Genomic DNA, 21,443 nt, shown 5'->3' with positions numbered 1-21,443 from the left:
AAAAAAAAGTTACCCTCATCTGATCGCTCTTTCAAAGACCTTTCCAACGATACCTCATATGTCAAATTGTGCCCAGCCATTCTCTTGTAATTGCCACCTGTAGCAGTAAGCAGCCATGTCATAAAGACTACATTTCCCATGACTCCCTGCGCCAGCTTCCTGTTAGCTTCTGCTCTCTCCCCTTCTCTTCGCTCTCCGAAGTTTTCCGAATCTAGAGCGGGGAGGAGCGAGGGCAGAGGCTGAGATCGCACGTCTGCAGGACATAAGCCACGCCCCTTGGGTTCGGAAATCTCACAACACCCCCCACTCTTACATTACACAAGAAGCAGGGGGAGAGCGAGGACGTATACAGCTCTGTACACAGCTCCATATACAGCTCCATCCCCCGCACACAGCTCGGTACACAGCTCCATCCCCCACACACAGCTCGGTACACAGCTCCATCCCCCGCACACAGCTCGGTACACAGCTCCATTCCCCGCACACAGCTCGGTACACAGCTCCATCCCCCGCACACAGCTCGGTACACAGCTCCATCCCCCGCACACAGCTCGGTACACAGCTCCATCCCCCGCACACAGCTCGGTACACAGCTCCATCCCCCGCACACAGCTCGGTACACAGCTCCATTCCCCGCACACAGCTCGGTACACAGCTCCATCCCCCGCACACAGCTCGGTACACAGCTCCATCCCCCGCACACAGCTCGGTACACAGCTCCATCCCCCGCACACAGCTCGGTACACAGCTCCATCCCCCGCACACAGCTCGGTACACAGCTCCATCCCCTCCCCCTGCTCTGTCTCCACAGGACCTCATCTACCACGGGGAGGCTGCAAGTTTGCACGGGGAAAACACAGAGCGGGGGAGGGGAGAGAGGACGTCCATGCAGAGATCCTTCACCTCCATAATGATGTGTGAGGAGGATAGACTGCACTGCACAGGGCTGAGGATTTCTGTGTGTGAGGAGGATAGACTGCACTGCACAGGGAGGATATATGTGTGTGAGGAGGACAGACTGCACTGCACGGGGAGGATTTCTGTGTGTGAGGAGGATAGACTGCACGGGGAGGATTTCTGTGTGTGAGGAGGATAGACTGCACTGCACGGGGAGGATTTCTGTGTGTGAGGAGGACAGACTGCACTGCACGGGGCTGAGGATTTCTGTGTGTGAGGAGGATAGACTGCACTGCACGGGGAGGATTTCTGTGTGTGAGGAGGATTTCTGTGTGTAAGGAGGATAGACTGCACTGCACGGGGCTGAGGATTTCTGTGTGTGAGGAGGATAGACTGCACTGCACGGGGAGGATTTCTGTGTGTGAGGAGGATTTCTGTGTGTGAGGAGGATAGACTGCACTGCACGGGGAGGATTTCTGTGTGAGAAGGACAGACTGCACTGCACGGGGAGGATTTCTGTGTGTGAGGAGGATAGACTGCACTGCACGGGGCTGAGGATTTCTGTGTGTGAGGAGGACAGACTGCACGGGGAGGATTTCTGTGTGTGAGGAGGATAGACTCCACTGCACGGGGAGGATATATGTGTGTGAGGAGGATAGACTGCACTGCACGGGGAGGATTTGTGTGTGTGAGGAGGATAGACTGCACTGCACGGGGCTGAGGATTTCTGTGTGTGAGGAGGACAGACTGCTCTGCACGGGGCTGAGGATTTGTGTGTGTGAGGAGGATAGACTGCACTGCACGGGGAGGATTTCTGTGTGTGAGGAGGATAGACTGCACTGCACGGGGCTGAGGATTTCTGTGTGTGAGGAGGATAGACTGCACTGCACGGGGCTGAGGATTTCTGTGTGTGAGGAGGATAGACTGCACTGCACGGGGAGGATTTCTGTGTGTGAGGAGGATAGACTGCACTGCACGGGGCTGAGGATTTCTGTGTGTGAGGAGGATAGACTGCACTGCACAGGGCTGAGGATTTCTGTGTGTGAGGAGGATAGACTGCACTGCACGGGGAGGATTTGTGTGTGTGTGTGGAGGATAGACTGCACTGCACGGGGAGGATTTCTGTGTGTGAGGAGGATAGACTGCACTGCACGGGGCTGAGGATTTCTGTGTGTGAGGAGGACAGACTGCTCTGCACGGGGCTGAGGATTTGTGTGTGTGAGGAGGATAGACTGCACTGCACGGGGAGGATTTCTGTGTGTGAGGAGGATAGACTGCACTGCACGGGGCTGAGGATTTCTGTGTGTGAGGAGGATAGACTGCACTGCACGGGGCTGAGGATTTCTGTGTGTGAGGAGGATAGACTGCACTGCACAGGGCTGAGGATTTCTGTGTGTGAGGAGGATAGACTGCACTGCACAGGGAGGATATATGTGTGTGAGGAGGACAGACTGCACTGCACGGGGAGGATTTCTGTGTGTGAGGAGGATAGACTGCACGGGGAGGATTTCTGTGTGTGAGGAGGATAGACTGCACTGCACGGGGAGGATTTCTGTGTGTGAGGAGGACAGACTGCACTGCACGGGGCTGAGGATTTCTGTGTGTGAGGAGGATAGACTGCACTGCACGGGGAGGATTTCTGTGTGTGAGGAGGATTTCTGTGTGTAAGGAGGATAGACTGCACTGCACGGGGAGGATTTCTGTGTGAGAAGGACAGACTGCACTGCACGGGGAGGATTTCTGTGTGTGAGGAGGATAGACTGCACTGCACGGGGCTGAGGATTTCTGTGTGTGAGGAGGACAGACTGCACGGGGAGGATTTCTGTGTGTGAGGAGGATAGACTCCACTGCACGGGGAGGATATATGTGTGTGAGGAGGATAGACTGCACTGCACGGGGAGGATTTGTGTGTGTGAGGAGGATAGACTGCACTGCACGGGGCTGAGGATTTCTGTGTGTGAGGAGGACAGACTGCTCTGCACGGGGCTGAGGATTTGTGTGTGTGAGGAGGATAGACTGCACTGCACGGGGAGGATTTCTGTGTGTGAGGAGGATAGACTGCACTGCACGGGGCTGAGGATTTCTGTGTGTGAGGAGGATAGACTGCACTGCACGGGGCTGAGGATTTCTGTGTGTGAGGAGGATAGACTGCACTGCACGGGGAGGATTTCTGTGTGTGAGGAGGATAGACTGCACTGCACGGGGCTGAGGATTTCTGTGTGTGAGGAGGATAGACTGCACTGCACAGGGCTGAGGATTTCTGTGTGTGAGGAGGATAGACTGCACTGCACGGGGAGGATTTGTGTGTGTGTGTGGAGGATAGACTGCACTGCACGGGGAGGATTTCTGTGTGTGAGGAGGATAGACTGCACTGCACGGGGCTGAGGATTTCTGTGTGTGAGGAGGACAGACTGCTCTGCACGGGGCTGAGGATTTGTGTGTGTGAGGAGGATAGACTGCACTGCACGGGGAGGATTTCTGTGTGTGAGGAGGATAGACTGCACTGCACAGGGCTGAGGATTTCTGTGTGTGAGGAGGATAGACTGCACTGCACGGGGCTGAGGATTTCTGTGTGTGAGGAGGATAGACTGCACTGCACGAGGCTGAGGATTTCTGTGTGTGAGGAGGATAAACTGCACTGCACGGGGCTGAGGATTTCTGTGTGTGAGGAGGATAGACTGCACTGCACGGGGAGGATTTCTGTGTGTGAGGAGGATAGACTACAATGCACGGGGAGGATTTCTGTGTGTGAGGAGGATAGACTGCACTGCACGGGGAGGATTTCTGTGTGTGAGGAGGACAGACTGCACTGCACGGGGCTGAGGATTTGTGTGTGTGAGGAGGATAGACTGCACTGCACGGGGAGGATTTCTGTGTGTGAGGAGGATAGACTGCACTGCACAGGGCTGAGGATTTCTGTGTGTGAGGAGGATAGACTGCACTGCACGGGGCTGAGGATTTCTGTGTGTGAGGAGGACAGACTGCACTGCACGGGGAGGATTTCTGTGTGTGAGGAGGACAGACTGCACTGCACGGGGAGGATTTCTGTGTGTGAGGAGGATAGACCGCACTGCAAGGGGAGGATTTCTGTGTGTGAGGAGGATAGACTGCACTGCACGGGGAGGATTTCTGTGTGTGAGGAGGATAGACTGCACTGCACGGGGAGGATTTCTGTGTGTGAGGAGGATAGACTGCACAGCACGGGGAGGATTTCTGTGTGTGAGGAGGATAGACTGCACTGCACGGGGAGGATTTCTGTGTGTGAGGAGGATAGACTGCACTGCACGGGGAGGATTTCTGTGTGTGAGGAGGATAGACTGCACTGCACGGGGCTGAGGATTTCTGTGTGTGTGGAGGATAGACTGCAGGGGAATAAATATCATACTGGGGATTATTTCTATGTGTGAGGGGGGGGGGACTACTGAATGACACATGCTGGGAGTTGTAGTCCCTTTTGTGTGTGTATGCCAGTGTATCCCAACCAGGGCTGAGTTATATTAATGTGCTGTGTATAACTCTGCACAGGATGTGTATATATATATATATATTAGTGTGTTGTGTATAATGCTGTGTGTGTGTGTGTGTGTGTGTGTGTGTGTATATATATATATATATATATATATATATATATATATATATATATATAGCGTTATACACAACACACTAATATATATATATATCCTCCCCGTGCAGTGCAGTCTATCCTCCTCACACACACAAATCCTCAGCCCCGTGCAGTGCAGTCTATCCTCCTCACACACAGAAATCCTCCCCGTGCAGTGCAGTCTATCCTCCTCACACACAGAAATCCTCAGCCCCGTGCAGTGCAGTCTATCCTCCTCACACACACAAATCCTCATCCCCGTGCAGTGCAGTCTATCCTCCTCACACACAGAAATCCTCCCCGTGCAGTGCAGTCTATCCTCCTCACACACAGAAATACTCAGCCCCTTGCAGTGCAGTCTATCCTCCTCACACACAGAAATCCTCAGCCCTGTGCAGTGCAGTCTATCCTCCTCACACACAGAAATCCTCAGCCCCGTGCAGTGCAGTCTATCCTCCTCACACACAGAAATCCTCAGCCCTGTGCAGTGCAGTCTATCCTCCTCACACACAGAAATCCTCCCCGTGCAGTCTATCCTCCTCACACACAGAAATCCTCCCCGTGCAGTGCAGTCTGTCCTCCTCACACACAGAAATCCTCCCCGTGCAGTGGAGTCTATCCTCCTCACACACAGAAATCCTCCCCGTGCAGTCTATCCTCCTCACACTCAGAAATCCTCCCCGTGCAGTGCAGTCTATCCTCCTCACACACATATATCCTCCCCGTGCAGTGCAGTCTATCCTCCTCACACACAGAAATCCTCAGCCCCGTGCAGTGCAGTCTATCCTCCTCACACACAGAAATCCTCCCCGTGCAGTGCAGTCTATCCTCCTCACACACAGAAATCCTCAGCCCTGTGCAGTGCAGTCTATCCTCCTCACACACAGAAATCCTCAGCCCTGTGCAGTGCAGTCTATCCTCCTCACACACATATATCCTCCCCGTGCAGTGCAGTCTATCCTCCTCACACACATATATCCTCCCCGTGCAGTGCAGTCTGTCCTCCTCACACACAGAAATCCTCCCTGTGCAGTGCAGTCTATCCTCCTCACACACAGAAATCCTCCCCGTGCAGTGCAGTCTATCCTCCTCACACACACAAATCCTCCCCGTGCAGTGCAGTCTATCCTCCTCACACACACAAATCCTCAGCCCCGTGCAGTCTATCCTCCTCACACACAGAAATCCTCAGCCCTGTGCAGTGCAGTCTATCCTCCTCACACATCATTATGGAGGTGAAAGAGCTCTGCACGGACGTCCTCTCTCCCCTCCCCCGCTCTGTGTTTTCCCCGTGCAAACTTTCAGCCTCCCCGTGGTAGATGAGGTCCTGTGGAGACAGAGCAGGGGGAGGGGATGGAGCTGTGTACCGAGCTGTGTGCGGGGGATGGAGCTGTGTATGGAGCTGTGTACAGAGCTGTATACGTCCCTGCTCTCCCCCTGCTTCTTGTTCAATGTAAGAGCGGGGGGGGGGGGGTGAGATTTCCGAACCCAAGGGGCGTGGCTTATGTCCTGCAGACGTGCGATCTCGGCCTCTGCCCTCGCTCCTCCCCGCTCCTCCCCGCTCTAGCTTCGGAACAATTCGCAGTGGGCGTGAAGAAATCCCCCGGCGCATTATGGGCATTTGTGACGTAGCGTTGACCAAGATGGCGGCTCGATAGAGAATAATAGGTTGACGCTACCTGCGTTAGGAGACCAGGAGATGACTTCCGGTGGCGGCATAGCGGAGAAACGGGACCAGCCAGGTAATGGATCCCATTTAGAAACTTATATAACTTGTGTTATTATTACATTTGCTAGCGCTGCAGTTTTCTTTTAAAGCTTCTCTGGACAGCTCCATTATAAGTCTATGGGACTGTCCAGAGCCGGGGAGTGAAGCAACCTACCACCCACCTCCCCCCCTGCTCTTTCTCCTGATTGGTGGGGGTCTCAGAAACCTGACAGCTTTTGACATTTCTGTGTGACATGTCACAAGTGATACCATATACCCCTAAATAAGTCATAGTTAACAAAAACCCTCAGTATATAAGGAACCAATATTATCATATATACAGTATCCTGTATACAAAGACCATTATTACCATTAAAAACAGTATACAAAGCAAAACTTACACCGCTCTCATATGGTAGTGAGCCCTCCTCTGTGCCTTTTATATATTGTAAAGTCCACCTGGTATTAGGCCCCCTCTATGTCCCTGTTACGCCGAGCGCTCCGGGTCCCCGCTCCTCCCCGGAGCGCTCGCAGCATTCTCTCATTCGCAGCGCCCTGGTCAGACCTCCTGACCGGGTGCGCTGCGATACCACTCCCAGCCGGGATGCGATTCGCGACGCGGGACGCGCCCGCTCGCGATGCGCATCTCGGCTCCCGTACCTGACCCATTCCCCGTCTGTGTTGTCCCGACGCGCGCGGCCCCGCTCCTTAGGGCGCGCGCGCACCGGGTCTCTGCGATTTAAAGGGCCACTGCGCCACTGATTGGCGCAGCAGGCCTAATCAGTATCTTCACCTGTGCACTCCCTACTTATACCTCACTTCCCCTGCACTCCCTCGCCGGATCTTGTTGCCATTGTGCCAGTGAAAGCGTTTCCTTGTGTGTTCCTAGCCTGTGTTCCAGACCTCCTGCCGTTGCTCCTGACTACGATCCTTGCTGCCTGCCCTGACCTTCTGCTACGTCCGACCTTGCTCTTGTCTACTCCCTTGTACCGCGCTTATCTCAGCAGTCAGAGAGGTTGAGCCGTTGCCGGTGGATACGACCTGGTTGCTACCGCCGCTGCAAGACCATCCCGCTTTGCGGCGGGCTCTGGTGAATACCAGTAGCAACTTAGAACCGGTCCACCAACACGGTCCACGCCAATCCCTCTCTGACACAGAGGATCCACCTCCAGGCAGCCGAATCGTGACAGTCCCCATATGGCAGTTAGGTCCACCTTTGGCCCCATGGAGTATAAAGGCCACTGTGGCCCCATATAGCAGTTAGGCCCCCCTTTGGCTCCCTTATTGTATGAGGCCACTCTGTGTCCCCATGTGGCAGTTAGGCCCCATTTGACCCCCATTGATTTTAAGGCCGCTGTATCTCCATATTACAGTTAGGCCCCCCTATGGCCCCCATAGAGTATAAGGCTGCTCTGTATCCCCATGGCAGTAAGGCCCCCTTTTAGCCCCCATAATGTAGAAGGTCCCTCTGTAGTATTAGGCCCCGTGAAGAGGAAGAAAACTCATTTGTCACTTGGCTCTCCCTTTCTCCTCCCAGCGCTTTGTTCCTCAGCAGCATCTCTTCGTCTCTTCATCTCTTTATCTCTTCCTTCTCTTCTGGTGTAGGCGGCGTGGTACTGAAACACTGCCGCCATTGGAAGTCCCGGCTGCCTCGCTGTATTGTCCTTCAGCTGCGAGCGCATCTAAAAGATGCACACAGAGCTGTGCTCTTTTGGGGACCCAGGATACATGTCCTGAATACCTGGGTGGGCAGCAGCTGCCAGGGAAATGATGTACGACCGAGATCATCATGTTCCTGGTGGTTGCAGCTTTATCATCTATTGGGCGAGTCCTTTCCCCCTGGCCCAGACTTCCTTTACATACCATTGCTGTCAATGGGGGTCATTCAGTATAGAAAATGTAATGCCAGACACTGGACTTGGATATACACGTCTTGCATTGCTTTTCCCTACAAATGTGAAAAGGCCAGATGTCAAGTGATGCATTTTTGCATCAGTTGTGGCATCAGGCATGGTCAGTTGTGGCATCAGGCATGGTCTGTTGTGGTATCAGGCATGGTGAGTTGTGGCATCGGGCATGGTCAGTTGTGGCGTCAGGCATGGTCAGTTGTGGCGTCAGGCATGGTCAGTTGTGGCGTCAGGCATGGTCAGTTGTGGCGTCAGGCATGGTCAGTTGTGGCATCAGGCATGGTCAGTTGTGGCGTCAGGCATGGTCAGTTGTGGCGTCAGGCATGGTCAGTTGTGGCGTCAGGCATGGTCAGTTGTGGCGTCAGGCATGGTCAGTTGTGGACCCTGCCTTAGTCATGCCCCATCTTTATACTCCAGTCACATCCCAAGCTGAACCTACATAGAGTACAATAGCCCTGAATTGATGCAGTGCCTGACCAGTCATTGTATCGCACTGCACTCTGGAGCATTGCATTGTGGGTAGTGTTGTTTTTCTGCATGACACGATCGTACTACATCTAGCAGCAGTGAAATGTAAGTTCCTGCATCTATAGACCTGCAATAGTACAGACCAGCACAGCGTGCCCGACAATGTACTAGCAACTCTACTGCTGTAGGATCCGCACAGCCTGAGAGTTAACAGCAAAGCAGTAAAGTGGAGAATGCAGCTCTGGCTGTGACCGTAAAACATCACACAAATTGCCTGTGTTTCCATGTATGTTGTATAGCATAACAATGTGTTTATGGTTATAGTCTTTCAGCCATGTGGCGGGGTCAGATATTACAGGCCGCATATTTCTACTCACAATTTATAACTCTTGGCATCCGTCTCAGTGGAAACACATCATTTTGTCATTGACTTCGGGGCGCTTGGCAGCGTCTGGTTTTATTCTCGGCATTAGCGCTGTTGTTCGATGTAGATAAACACGCATTGTTCACGTGCATAGACTGGAAGGATATTGGGAGGGTGATAGACGTCACTAAACTATAGGGATCCCAGAGAGCGTTCACCTGTGCTCATTGCTGCCCCCTACTGGCTATTGTACTGTGCATGAGCTGTTTGGTAGAGGGAGGGGGGGTACTGAGAACACTTAGAACATTTCTGGGTCACATTAGTTGTCCCCATGAATTAAAGGACACGCCTGTGGTAAATGTATCTCCCATTTGTGTCCACAGACTCTTGATGATGTCATTAAGGACATGATGGCGTCCGTGCATCGAGAACTGGCCGAGAAGCAGTCCCTTTCCTTCTCCATGTCCTTCCCACCGAATAAAGTGGAGCTGACCACCACCAAAGCGGACGGCACCGAAAGCTACATATTCGAGTTCAGTAACCCGGACGCCAGGCTCCATTTTGAGCAAGCCTTCGAGGAGGCCAAGAAAAAGCTGGGTAATGGATGGAGGAATATGCAAGTGCATGGTCTGTGAAATACGAAACACGGGGATCTAGGTCTGTCTAGTAGCCAACTAATAGTGGTAAATGTGGTGAACATCTGTCCCCATGGTCACTGGGTGGACCATTCACAATAAACTGTTTCCATAGGTCTAGACCTGTGGTCTCCATACTGTGGACCTCCTGATGTTGCAGTTGGGAGTTGTAGTCTTGCAACAGCTGAAGGTCAGCAGTTTGGTGACCACTGGTCTAATCTATATAAGGGTACATTCAGAAGGGCAGATCCACAGCGTATTTTAGGCTATGGATCCACTGCCAATGGACCCCTACAGGGTGACTTAGATGTGCCTGCTCAGAGCAGCAATACGCCACTATGAGCAGACACACTGCGATGTACGAGTCACCGCACGCATGCGCAGTATACTCGCACATCGCGGCTGTTCTCGACCTAGCTCAGGGAGCAGGGGGAGCGGCTGCGATGTGTGCGAGTACACCGCGCATGCGCAGCGACTCGCTTATCGCAGCAGTATGTCTGCTCATATCGTCTTATTGCACATCTGGGTCACCCTGTAGGGGTCCATCGGTGGCGGATCCATAGTGTAAAACACGCTGTGGATCCGCCTGTCTGAACGTACCCTAATCTGCCCTGTGGACCACTATATCCTTGTCATAGATGATAGGACTGGAAAAGACACCGGTCCATCATAGTCAACTAGGACCACAGTTTCCACTCTTCACAACCATGGTGCCCAAGTTCATGGGCCTACCTGCGATCAGCCGGTTTCTGACTCCCGGCCCACCTGCTGTTCAGCTGTTGACCTGCACTCGTACCTGCATCACATTACTTTTAGTAGAGCAGGTAGCACTGCAGCACCTTGCACCACCACTACACATAAAATGGCGGGGCAAGGAGGAGCGCTGATAAACACTGAAGAGGCTGTACACCATCACCCCCTTCAAAGAGCTGACCAGTGGGGGTGGAGAGTCAGACCCCCAAGATGTAATATTGCCGTAAGGCTGGATAACTCCTATAACCAGGCTCTGGAGGTCCTTGAACAACAATTTTTATTTGGGAGCGGTTTCCCTGTTTATTGCAAAGAATGAATGTATGTCTCAAAAACATGCCTCAAAGAACAGAATAAAATGTATACAACAAAATACAACCCTGCCATACAGTGCACAACCATCAGTGCCATGGAGTGAATAAATAATACTGCCATTTTTAGTTTAGTGATACGACTGTGGGGGGCTCCTATAAATAAATAGTTTCAGGCTTGTCCCCTATTCACTGCCAGGATGCAAGAAAATAGAGAAGATAAAAAAATGTACAACAAATGTACAACTCCATACCGCGCATGACTATTAGTGCTATATGATGCTTAAATAATACCGCCATGATACGATTGTAGGACAAAATATTATTCACTCAAAGTAATATCCAGATTTGGTAAACCAATGCCATCTGTTAAATCTAGGTAATAGTACAATGTGAATGGGGACAATCTGTGTACAGTGGTGCGGAATATGTTGGTGCTATATTATTATAATAGGAAAATAGATTGGGGATTTGTCCTTTATTAGTCACTTATACTGATCTGCCTGGTTTGTCTTTAATAGACAAGCGATTTTCAACCTCTGGGCCCCCTTGCGATCTGTATGTGTCATCGCGATCAGACACTTGTCCTGCAGATAGGGGATAAGTTTTAAAGTAGTGGAGTGCCTTCTTTTAAAGGCGGGCTTTAAGACCCCTTTGCATTCACTTCCAGGCAGTGGAAAAGAGAGGTGGTGTCTGGTAACTATAACAGAAAGAATACTAAGCGATTGTCTGAGCTAGTGATTGTGTGTCTGTATACAAGAGTGTGAAGTATACAAGGGAGTGTAAGTATAAAAGTGAGAGGTACTTAAAATTAAGGGACTTTTAATTCAGGGAGTTTAATTGAAATATTTGATTGGTTTTTATACTGTAAATTTTTGCAATCCCCAAATCTAGTATGGCCTCCATGTTGGAAAAGGCAGTCTGGTGTACATCTTGCGGAATGTATGCAATCCTTGAACAGCAGTTTGGGGGTGCATATTGTTGTGCAGGATGTGTGCGAGTTGCTCATTTGGAAGCCCAGATCCAGGGGGGTGTCTGCTCCAGTAAGGAGGGAAGGAGGAGTTCAGGGCAGGCCAGACAGGTACTGGTAGTGGGGTACACAATTATTAGGGTGACAGACAGGGCGATCTTTCATAAAGACCGCCGAACAGTGTGTTGTCTTCCTGGCGCTCGAGTTTGGCACATCGCAGATCGGGTTGACAAGTTTCTGGGTGGGGCTGGAGAGGACCCAGCAGTCATGGTACATATTGGCACCATTGGCAATGTAAGAGGTAGGTGGAGTGTTCTTAAAAATGATTTCAGGGACTTAGGCTGCAAGCTTAAGGCAAGGACCTCCAAGGTAATATTTTCTGAAATATGGGGAGGGTGCAGCTGTGCTTGGGGAGAAGATGGCTAGAAGGGTGGAGGAGTGTTTAAACTAGGGACTGGGGGGGAGGGAACCTACAACATAGAGGGGGAAGATAGTGTAGATAGAGAGGGGGGACTTATTAATGTACCTGGGGGTGGAGCGGAGGGAGGGGTTAGAATAGTTAATAGGGATAGGCTTCATAGGAAGAAAAAACATACACCATTGAATTGCATGTTGACTAATGCCAGAAGTCTGACCAATAAAACTGACGAACTGGAGTTGATAATGTCTGAGGAGAATTATGACATAGTGGATATAACAGAGACTTGGTTGGACGATAGCTGTGACTGGGCGGTCAACATACAGGGTTATAGTCTATTCAGGAAGGATCGGACAAGACGGAAAGGGGGAGGAGTTTGCCTTTAAGTGAAATTGAGTCTGAAGGCCGCACTGCTTGAGGATATACGGGAGGGAATCAATAATGTGGAGTCATTATGGGTAGAAATATATGGAGATAAAAATAAAAAAATTCTGAGAAAGGTTTGCTATAAGCCACTAAACATAATGGAAGAGGCAGAAGATCAATTATTGAGGCAAATAAACAAGGCAACAAATCAGAATAAGGTGATTATAATGGGGGACTTTTACTATCCTGATATAAATTGGGAGACTGAGACCTGTGAATCTCATAAAGGAAACAGGTAACAGTGAAGAAGCATTAAAAAGCTATAGAGACAAAAAGCTAGAGAGTAAAAAAAACAGACAAAGGCCGCAAAAATAGAGACAGAAAGACTCATTGCCAAAGAGAGTAAAACTAATCCCAAAATGTTCTTTAACTATATAAATAGCAAAAAAGTTAAAAATGAAAGTGTGGGCCCTTTAAAAAATTATGAGGAAGAAATTATAAACGGGGACCAGGAAAAAGCAAATATATTAAACAAATTCTTCTCCACTGTATTCACTGAGGAAAATGAAATGCCAGGTGAAATACAGCGAGATAAGGTAAACTCCCCAGTACAGGTCACCTGTCTAACCCAGGAAGAAGTACAGATCACCTGTCTAACCCAGGAAGAAGTACAGTGCCGCCTACAAAAAATCTAAATGGACAAATGACCTGGTCCAGATGGCATTCAGTCCTGTGTTCTAAAGAAATCTAAAGAAATTAAGTAATGTAATAGGCAGACCCCTAATTTTAATATTTAGGGACTCTATAGTTACAGGGACTGTTCCCCAGGACTAGCGCATTGCAGAAGTGGTGCCAATATTTAAAAAGGGGTAAAAAGGTGACCCCGGGAATTATAGACCTGTTAGTTTAACCTCCGTTGTATGTAAATTGTTTGAGGGTTTTCTAAGGAATGCTATTTTGGAGTATCTTGATAAAAATAAATGTATGACTCCATATCAACATGGCTTGATGAGGGATCGGTCCTGTCAAACTAACCTGATCAGCTTTTATGAGGAGGTGAGCTCCAGACTGGACCAGGGGCAATTGCTGGATGTCGTATATCCGGATTTTTCCAAAGCATTTGATATGATGCCACATAAAAGGTTGGTGCATAAAATTAGAATGCTTGGACTGGGGGGAAATGTGTGCAAGTGGGTAAGTACCTGGCTCAGTGATAGGAAACAGAGGGTTGTTATTAATGGTACTTATTCTGATTGGGTGACTGTTACTAGTGGGGTACCACAAGGGTCAGTCTTGGGTCCTATTCTATTTAATATATTTATTAATGACCTTGTAGAGGGGATGAAGGGTAAAGTAGCAATCTTTGCAGATGATACTAAATTCTGTAAAGCGGTTAACACAAAAGAGGACAGTGCACTGTTACAAATGGATCTGGATTGGTTGGAGGTTTGGGCTGGGAAGTGGCAGGTGAGGTTCAACCAGAGTAATACAGTATTTAGTTTAGAAAAAAGAAGGCTTAGGGGCAACCTAATAACTATGTATAAATATATCAGGGGACCATACAGAGATCTCTCCCATGATCTATGTATACCCAGGACTGTATATATAACAAGGGGGCATCCTCTACATCTAGAGGAAAGAAGGTTTCTACACCAGCACAGATGGGGTTCTTTACTGTAAGAGCAGTGAGACTGTGCTTGAGGAGGTGGTCATGGTGAACTCGGTAAAATAATTTTAAAAGGAACCTGGATGTATTTTTGGAGAATATTTATATTATTTTGCCTTCCTCTGGATCAACTCAGTAGGGACTCATTAAGGTTATAAGTTGAACTTGATAAACTCTGGTCTTTTTTCAACCTTATGAACTATGACTTAAAGGGGTACTCCACTGGCCATCGTTCGGAAGTAAATGTTCCGAACACTGTTTTTGTGCTTCAGGTGTTGGCTACGCCCCTCGTGACCTCACGGCCACGCCCCCTCAATGCAAGTCTAAGGGAGGGGGCGTGACAGCCATCACACCCCCTCCCATAGACTTGCATTGAGGGGGTGTGGCCGTGATGGCACAAGGGGGCGTGGTCGACCCTTGCAGCGCGAAAACCGCGTTCGGAACATTTACTTCTGAAAGCTGGCCAGTGGAGTACGGCTTTGAGTCTTAAAGCCGGTCTTGTGGGCATAGCGCTCATACAAGGGTAGAGGAATTGGGGATATTTCTATGTATTGAACCTGGTTGCATTTTTTTTTCTCAGCTACCAGCAAGAATCGACTGGATCCTGAATTTCTGAAGGCCATCCCTATCATGAAGACCCGCAGTGGAATGCAGGTGATGAGAACGGGAGTTTTCGGTTTCCTTTCCCTAAACTATCTTGTCATATTTGGGCGTTCAGAGTTCACTACAGGACGGGTACAGGAGGAGACCTTGGTGGAAATCACAACCTACAAACCCCATGCAGATGTTGCCATAAGTTAGTTTCAAACGTACAAATCTATGATAAAACAACTGCAGAACCTTTTGGATTATAAAGACGTTCAAGAGATATATGGATAGTCAGCACTCACCATATTTAATCAGCTTCTTCTTTATTTCTTATGAATACTCACATAACATAGTAGGGGTAGACGCACCACCCCCCCCCCCCCCCTTGAATGCGTCTACCTCTACTATATATATATATATATATATATATATATATATATATATATATATCTTGAACGTTTTTGAAGTAACCGGTTTGATGTCAGAGCACCACTGTACCAAGGAGACCTCCAGTGCCTGTTCGGGGGTGTTGGATCGCATAATAATAGTGCCAAATTGTGCAGCGGCAGTGCTGAACTATCCATCTATTCTTGTGGTGCCTTTTGGATTATACGGTGAAGCCTACTAGAGAACCTTCTGCTCTATCCAAGCCAATGGTGAAGCAACTGCTGAGCCTTTTGCATTATACAGGTCTATAGTGAAGCCAACTAAAGAACCTTCTGCTCTATACAGATCTATAGTGAAGCAACTGCAGAGCCTTTTGCATTATACAGGTCTATAGAGAAGTCAACTAGAGAACCTTCTGCTCTATACAGGTCTATAGTGAAGCCAACTATAGAATCTTCTGCTATATAAAGGTCTATGCTGAAACAACTCTAGAGCCTTTTGCATTATACAGGTCTATCGTGAAGCCAACTAAAGAACCTTCTGCTCTATACAGATCTATAGTGAAGCAACTGCAGAGCCTTTTGCATTATACAGGTCAATAGAGAAGTCAGCTAGAGAACCTTCTGCTCTATACAGATCTATAGTGAAGCAACTGCAGAGCCTTTTGCATTATACAGGTCAATAGAGAAGTCAACTAGAGAACCTTCTGCTCTATACAGATCTATAGTGAAGCAACTGCAGAGCCTTTTGCATTATACAGGTCTATAGTGAAGTCAACTAGAGAACCTTCCGCTCTATACAGGTCTATAGTGAAGCCAACTATAGAGCATTTTGCATTATTCAGGTTTACAGTGAAGTCAACTAGAGAACCTTCTGCTCTCTATACAGGTCTATGGTAAAACAACTCTAGAGCCTTTTGCATTATACAAGTCTATAGTGAAGCCAACTAAAGAACCTGCTGCTCCATATAGGCCAATGGTGAAGCAACTGCAGAACCTTTTGTATTATACAGGTCTATAGAGACGTCAACTAGAGAACTTTCTGCTCTATACAAGTCTGTTGTGGAGCCAGCTTGCAGGATGGTTTGTCCTATGGCAACAACCAATTGGCTGAGCATTTTCTTTGCTGGTCTTCTCAGTTTTTGTTGTGACTATCGATTACAATGTCAACAAGTGCTCCAGTGCTGGGGGTGGTCAACCATTGTCATCTGCATAATGGAGGGGGACATAAAGGCAAACAGCCCCCCCCCCCCCCCCCCCCCCACACACACACACTCCATATCTAGATCATTAGATCATCTGGACAATTCTTAGGAAGCTTTGTTCTTAAGGGATGTTAGTAAGGTCTTCTGAAGGACTCCATAATGGGTTTTTACCATAAGAAACTCGCAAGGTGGACCTGGTGTCCCACATCATGGTCATGTCTACCCTTAGAGCAATAAACGATGCGCTTGATGACAGTGAAAGGGGAAGGATTACATGACGTAGCCATTGGCTGTCCGGGCATGCAGGGAGTTTGCAACATCTGGAGGTCCACAGTTTGGAGATCACTGCACTAGGGTATACCTACTTAAAGGGACCTCAAGTCACCATCAGAGTAGCTGTTCACAATGATGAAGACTTGTTCTTTTGATCCTTCACTGTACTGTTTTGCTTTCTCAGGGGGTTTCCATGGTAGTACAGACTTCTACATATGTACTTCCTGTCACATGACCTCCACACATGGCATTACATTCTTAAGACAGGAAGTTGATGCAAATGGCAAATTTAGAAATAAAGAAAAGTGAAACAAGGAGAATAGTGTAAGGTGTTATTATAATGGACAAAGTCTATTGAACTTTGGTTCTGAAAAGTAAAGACCCCCTTTAAAGGGATACTAACCTAAAGTCTCAGCTCTGTTCCTCAAGGGCAGTGTTTCCCAACATATGACTGTACAGCTGTTGCATGTTGGGAGTTGTGGTTTTGCAACAGGTTGAGGAACACTGCCCCAGGGTATGAAGACCATAGAAGATTAAGTTTTCTCTAATCTCCTTGCCTTCCAGTTCTCCTGTGCGTCTCCCAGTCAGAGCAGTCCTGACAACATGCACGAGGTTTGGGTGTGTAACAGCGATGGTTACGTGGGGCAGGTCTGTCTGCTGAGCATCAGGAACGAACCGACGGTGGAAGCGTGTATCGCTGTCTGCTCTGCCCGCATCCTCTGCATCGCCTCGGTGCCTGGACTCAAGAAGACTTACAGGTAGGTCGGGACAATTCCATCAGTGGGTCCATACTCTGCATCAAGAACAAAATGTAAAAAAAATCAAAACCTTTAAGTTCCGCTCCTTGCCCACTTTTGGGCGGGGTTTACATTAGCTCCACCCCCTATGTGGTCCAGATTCACTGGATTGTCCCAGCAAAATCAGAACTGTTGACGAGTTTTTAAGACTAATATAATAATTCCCACTATATAGTAAAATGTAATTTAAAAAAAATCTGAATTAATTATTTTTCAGTGTATACAAAACTGGGGGTATTTTGGGGGAAATATTGTGAAGATATATACTGTAGGCATCCCTTTACAATATGGCTACTTTTCTTCCAAAAGCAGTGCCACACCCCGTACACAGGCTGTGTCAGATATTGCAGCCCTAAAAACACCAAACCCCAGTCACCAAGTCACCTAGGTGACGGGGTAAAAAAAACGAATCTAAACTGAAAGGATCCCCCCCCCTCTATTAAAGTGTAATGTTAAAGGAGAACTACGGGATTGAAAATGTTATCCCCTATCCTAAGGATAGGGGATAAGTTTCAGATCGCGGGGGGTCCGACCGCTGGGGCCCGCCACGTTCTCCCGTACAGGGCCACGGCTCTCTGCATAGATAGCGCGTGTCGACCACCGCACGAGGCGGCGGCTGACACGCGCCCTCCATTTACTGCTATGGGAGAGCCGAAGCGCTGCCTTTGGCAATTTCCGTCTCTCCCATAGCAGTGTATGGAGGGGGCGTGTCAGCCGCCGCCTCGTGCGGTGGTCAACACGCCCTCTCTAACCAGAGAACCGGGGCCCCGTACGGGAGATCGCGGGGGGCCCCAGCGGTCGGACCCCCCGCGATCGGACCCCCCGCGATCTGAAACTTATCCCCTATCCTTAGGATAGGGGATACATTTTTCCATCCCGTAGTTCTCCTTTAAAACTTCACTTTTATTGGAAAATAATTATAAAAGGTCCTACATAAAGTGCATAAAAAATTGCAGCACAGTCCGCAGTTCGCTGTACAATGAGGGACCGAGACTGCTGTTTAAAATTCCACACACACATTGTCTCCCCTACATGTTTCGTGGTAACACCCACCTCCTCAGGGGTTAAGAGACAAATGGCCACGCACGGGTGAAAGTGCTTCCTTTTATAATGTTCTCTGGACCCTCCCAAAAACGGGCGTCCAATCCTCTCATGCAACAAATGAATGCACATTTACTGCACCAATTAGATATTACCTTGTTAGGGGTCAGTGTTCAAAAATGACCTAGTGGGGTTGCATAACCTACCCGCACATCCTGTTCTTCATGTGACTAAGTCACATGATCGGCTTATAATCTCGCGCAGGCCCCCGTGGAGTTGTATAGAAAAAAACGCTCCCATTGGGGAGAGGCTAGTACTGCTGCGTGATCCCGCGCATGCGCACAAACTTAAACGAAAAACACACGGCGCTTCTATTCGGGAAGCTCTCCTGCCACTGCGCATGTCCGCGGACTTGAAAATAGAATCAAAACATTCAGTTCCAATGCGCATGTGCCCAGACTTAGAATTGAGATGTATTCGTAACCAACCACAATTATATAGGAGCTCGGACTTGTAGCCCAATTTCGCATGTGCACAAACGTAAAATATTTTCTTCAATGCATAAAACTATTAATATACAGTTATCCCACACTCTCAATAAAGTCATAGGGGAAAAAAAAGTACACATAATAGTGTACATATAGGGAGGTATTTACTGTAGATATTGCAGCCCAGCTCTGTTAAAGTAAAACGTGGCTGAGCTGCAATACCTCACACAACCTGTTTACAGAAGTGGCGCTGTTTTTGTGAAGAAAAAAAACCCACTAAAGTACCGTAGCCATGTTTTTCCTTACTCCATTTGATGTCAGTTTTCTAAAGTCTCCAGTTCTTTTAGAGCATTGTTGTTGTAAATGTCCTCCCATGTAATGGAGGTGGCGGCAGCTTCCTGTGTGTAATGGTGACGGCAGCATGGAGCGCGGTCAGTGAACTCCACAGAGAGCCGGCAGCTGGACACCATGGAATGTGACTTTTATAAAATGTGGGAAAAATCCAAACATGAAATGACGCCTAGTTTCTTCTTGTGTGGGAACATCTGTCCCTGTCGCAGAAAGACCGTGGAATCAGTCTGTCGCTATGTCCATTGCTTACAAAAGCTTAAAGGGGTACTCTGGGGAGTCATTATTATTGTATTGCCTTGTGCTTAATTGTGTTAATTGATGTGACGGGCATGAGTTTTCAGCCACACTGATTGCAATTCCATGGCTGAAATCCCATGAATCCTCTGGCTGAGGGTGTGGCAGTTGATCACTGCACCTGGTCATTAATTACGCTGCTGGTGCTGGAGGTCACCCAGGTTGGGTTGAGGTCAGTTCACATTATGTGCGGTTTTGATGCTTTCTTTTATTTCATTGCATTTTTTTTAGAGAAATACTGCCTCACACATTTTTATTGGAATTGGTGCAGGTTTTTACTCCATTTTGGCAGTCTTTGCTGCAATTTTTAAAGATTGCTATAAAAACATCATGTTTACCATAATCTGCACATCTACAGTAAAATAGCACAACTTTGGTCCCTATTTTGGATACATCTAGACAAAATATTGCAGTGTGGGAACATAGGATTATAACTACTATTTATCCTGATCCCATAGAGATAGTAGCAGCAATATACGGATAGAGCTGGAGGGGAGGTGTATAACTACTATTTATCCTGATCCCATAGAGATAGTAGCAGCAATATATGGATAGAGCTGGAGGGGAGGTGTATAACTAAAATATGTCCTCATCCCATAGAGATAGCAGCAGTGTACAGATAGAGCTACAAAAGGAGGAGTCTGCAGCCAGAAGAAATCTGATAGGTGATGATGGAACACGGTAGTTCACAGAAAGTCACCTGACCCAGGACAGACCACTTCCTCTTACACATTCAGACTGGTGATCACATGACCCAATTACAGTAGTTAATAACGTGAACGCAGCTGTGCTGGAATGAAACAGCGCTGTAGTACTAGTTATGGTAAAAATGCAAGATATGGGCAAAAAACAACAACCCCGCGCAAATCTTATAATCCTTTTGGTTGGAATGAATTGAAGAGAAAAAGGACAAATTCGACTTTTAACTATTTCCTCTTAATATTTGCCGGCACCCTATATGGCCGCAGTAATCCAGATCCTGTAGCCTGCATTGTGTGTTTTTGATTTTATGTGATTATTGAGCCAATCAGATCCTCTGAATACTAAACAGATTCATGACCACATCTTGTCGATGGTCTCCTTAATATATGTCTTAATATGGAATTAAATACGTTCTATGTAGAGTTTCTAAGACGTCTTGAGATGATCAGGTTTTTGTGTCTCATAGCAGAGAGAGACCCCCAGCCCTGATGAATCGGCCATCGGAGCAGCTTCCGCAGCACCTGGATGAGCCTTCATCTCAGCAGTGCCTCCATATCTCCATCTCCGGGTCCTCCCTGGAGCTCTCAGAACACACAGACAGTGCCAGCCGGGACTTGGTGCCCTTCGACAGTGACGATACCGATGACGAATCCTCTCCCAGCCCCTCCGGCACCCTCCAGAGCCAAGCCAGCCGCTCCACCATCTCCTCCAGTTTTGGAAGTGAGTAATATTTTACCTGAAATCAATGGGGTACATAGGAGTTGTTGGTGCAGCATGAGCCAATAGCAATGACTAGGTCTCCACCATGAAAGTCGGTGGCGCATCTGAATACTTCTAAAACCTATATTTAACCTTATTTTGTTTTCTACCTTTTCAGTCACAAACTAAAGCTTATGTATAAACTAAAACACTACTGCCGCCCGGAGGCCAATTTAAACACTGGAGACGTGACGTCACACCACGCCCCCTCATGATGCCACACCCCTCCATTCATGACTATGGGAGGGGTCGTGACATCCGTCACTCCCCTCCCGTAGACATGAATGGAGGGGGCGTGGCAGGACTTCACAAGGGGGTGTTGCCATGACACAACACAGAGGTTTCCAAAACTGGAGACGCAGAGGCAGGCCCCCCGGTGATCAGACATCTTATCCCCTATCCTATAGATAGAGGATAAGATGTATTTGGCTGGAATACCCCATTAAACATTGTAGTGACATTTTTTAATTTAAATGTTATTTAATCTTTGACCCA

At 48.3% G+C, this 21,443-nt stretch overlaps 1 protein-coding gene across 2 annotated transcripts in view; it reads left to right on the top strand.

Annotated features, from left to right (window-relative positions):
• ARHGEF17 (Rho guanine nucleotide exchange factor 17) overlaps positions 1 to 21,443 on the top strand; it is a 294,467-nt gene that overhangs the window by 262,312 nt on the left and 10,712 nt on the right. Inside the window, exons 12-15 of one of the 2 annotated variants that reach the window (XM_056561223.1) lie at positions 9,332 to 9,545; positions 14,645 to 14,718; positions 17,081 to 17,274; positions 20,659 to 20,909. In XM_056561223.1, the coding sequence (XP_056417198.1) occupies positions 9,332 to 9,545; positions 14,645 to 14,718; positions 17,081 to 17,274; positions 20,659 to 20,909 (733 nt within the window). Of the gene's footprint in view, positions 1 to 9,331; positions 9,546 to 14,644; positions 14,719 to 17,080; positions 17,275 to 20,655; positions 20,910 to 21,443 lie in introns of both variants that reach the window. The other variant, XM_056561222.1, reaches the window with a different exon arrangement.

Source organism: Hyla sarda, chromosome 2, assembly GCF_029499605.1.
Source record: "Hyla sarda isolate aHylSar1 chromosome 2, aHylSar1.hap1, whole genome shotgun sequence".
NCBI classification, from domain to species: Eukaryota; Metazoa; Chordata; class Amphibia; order Anura; family Hylidae; genus Hyla; species Hyla sarda.
The sequence above is the reverse complement of the archived record's forward strand: the minus strand, read 5'-3'. Positions and strand labels throughout refer to the sequence as shown.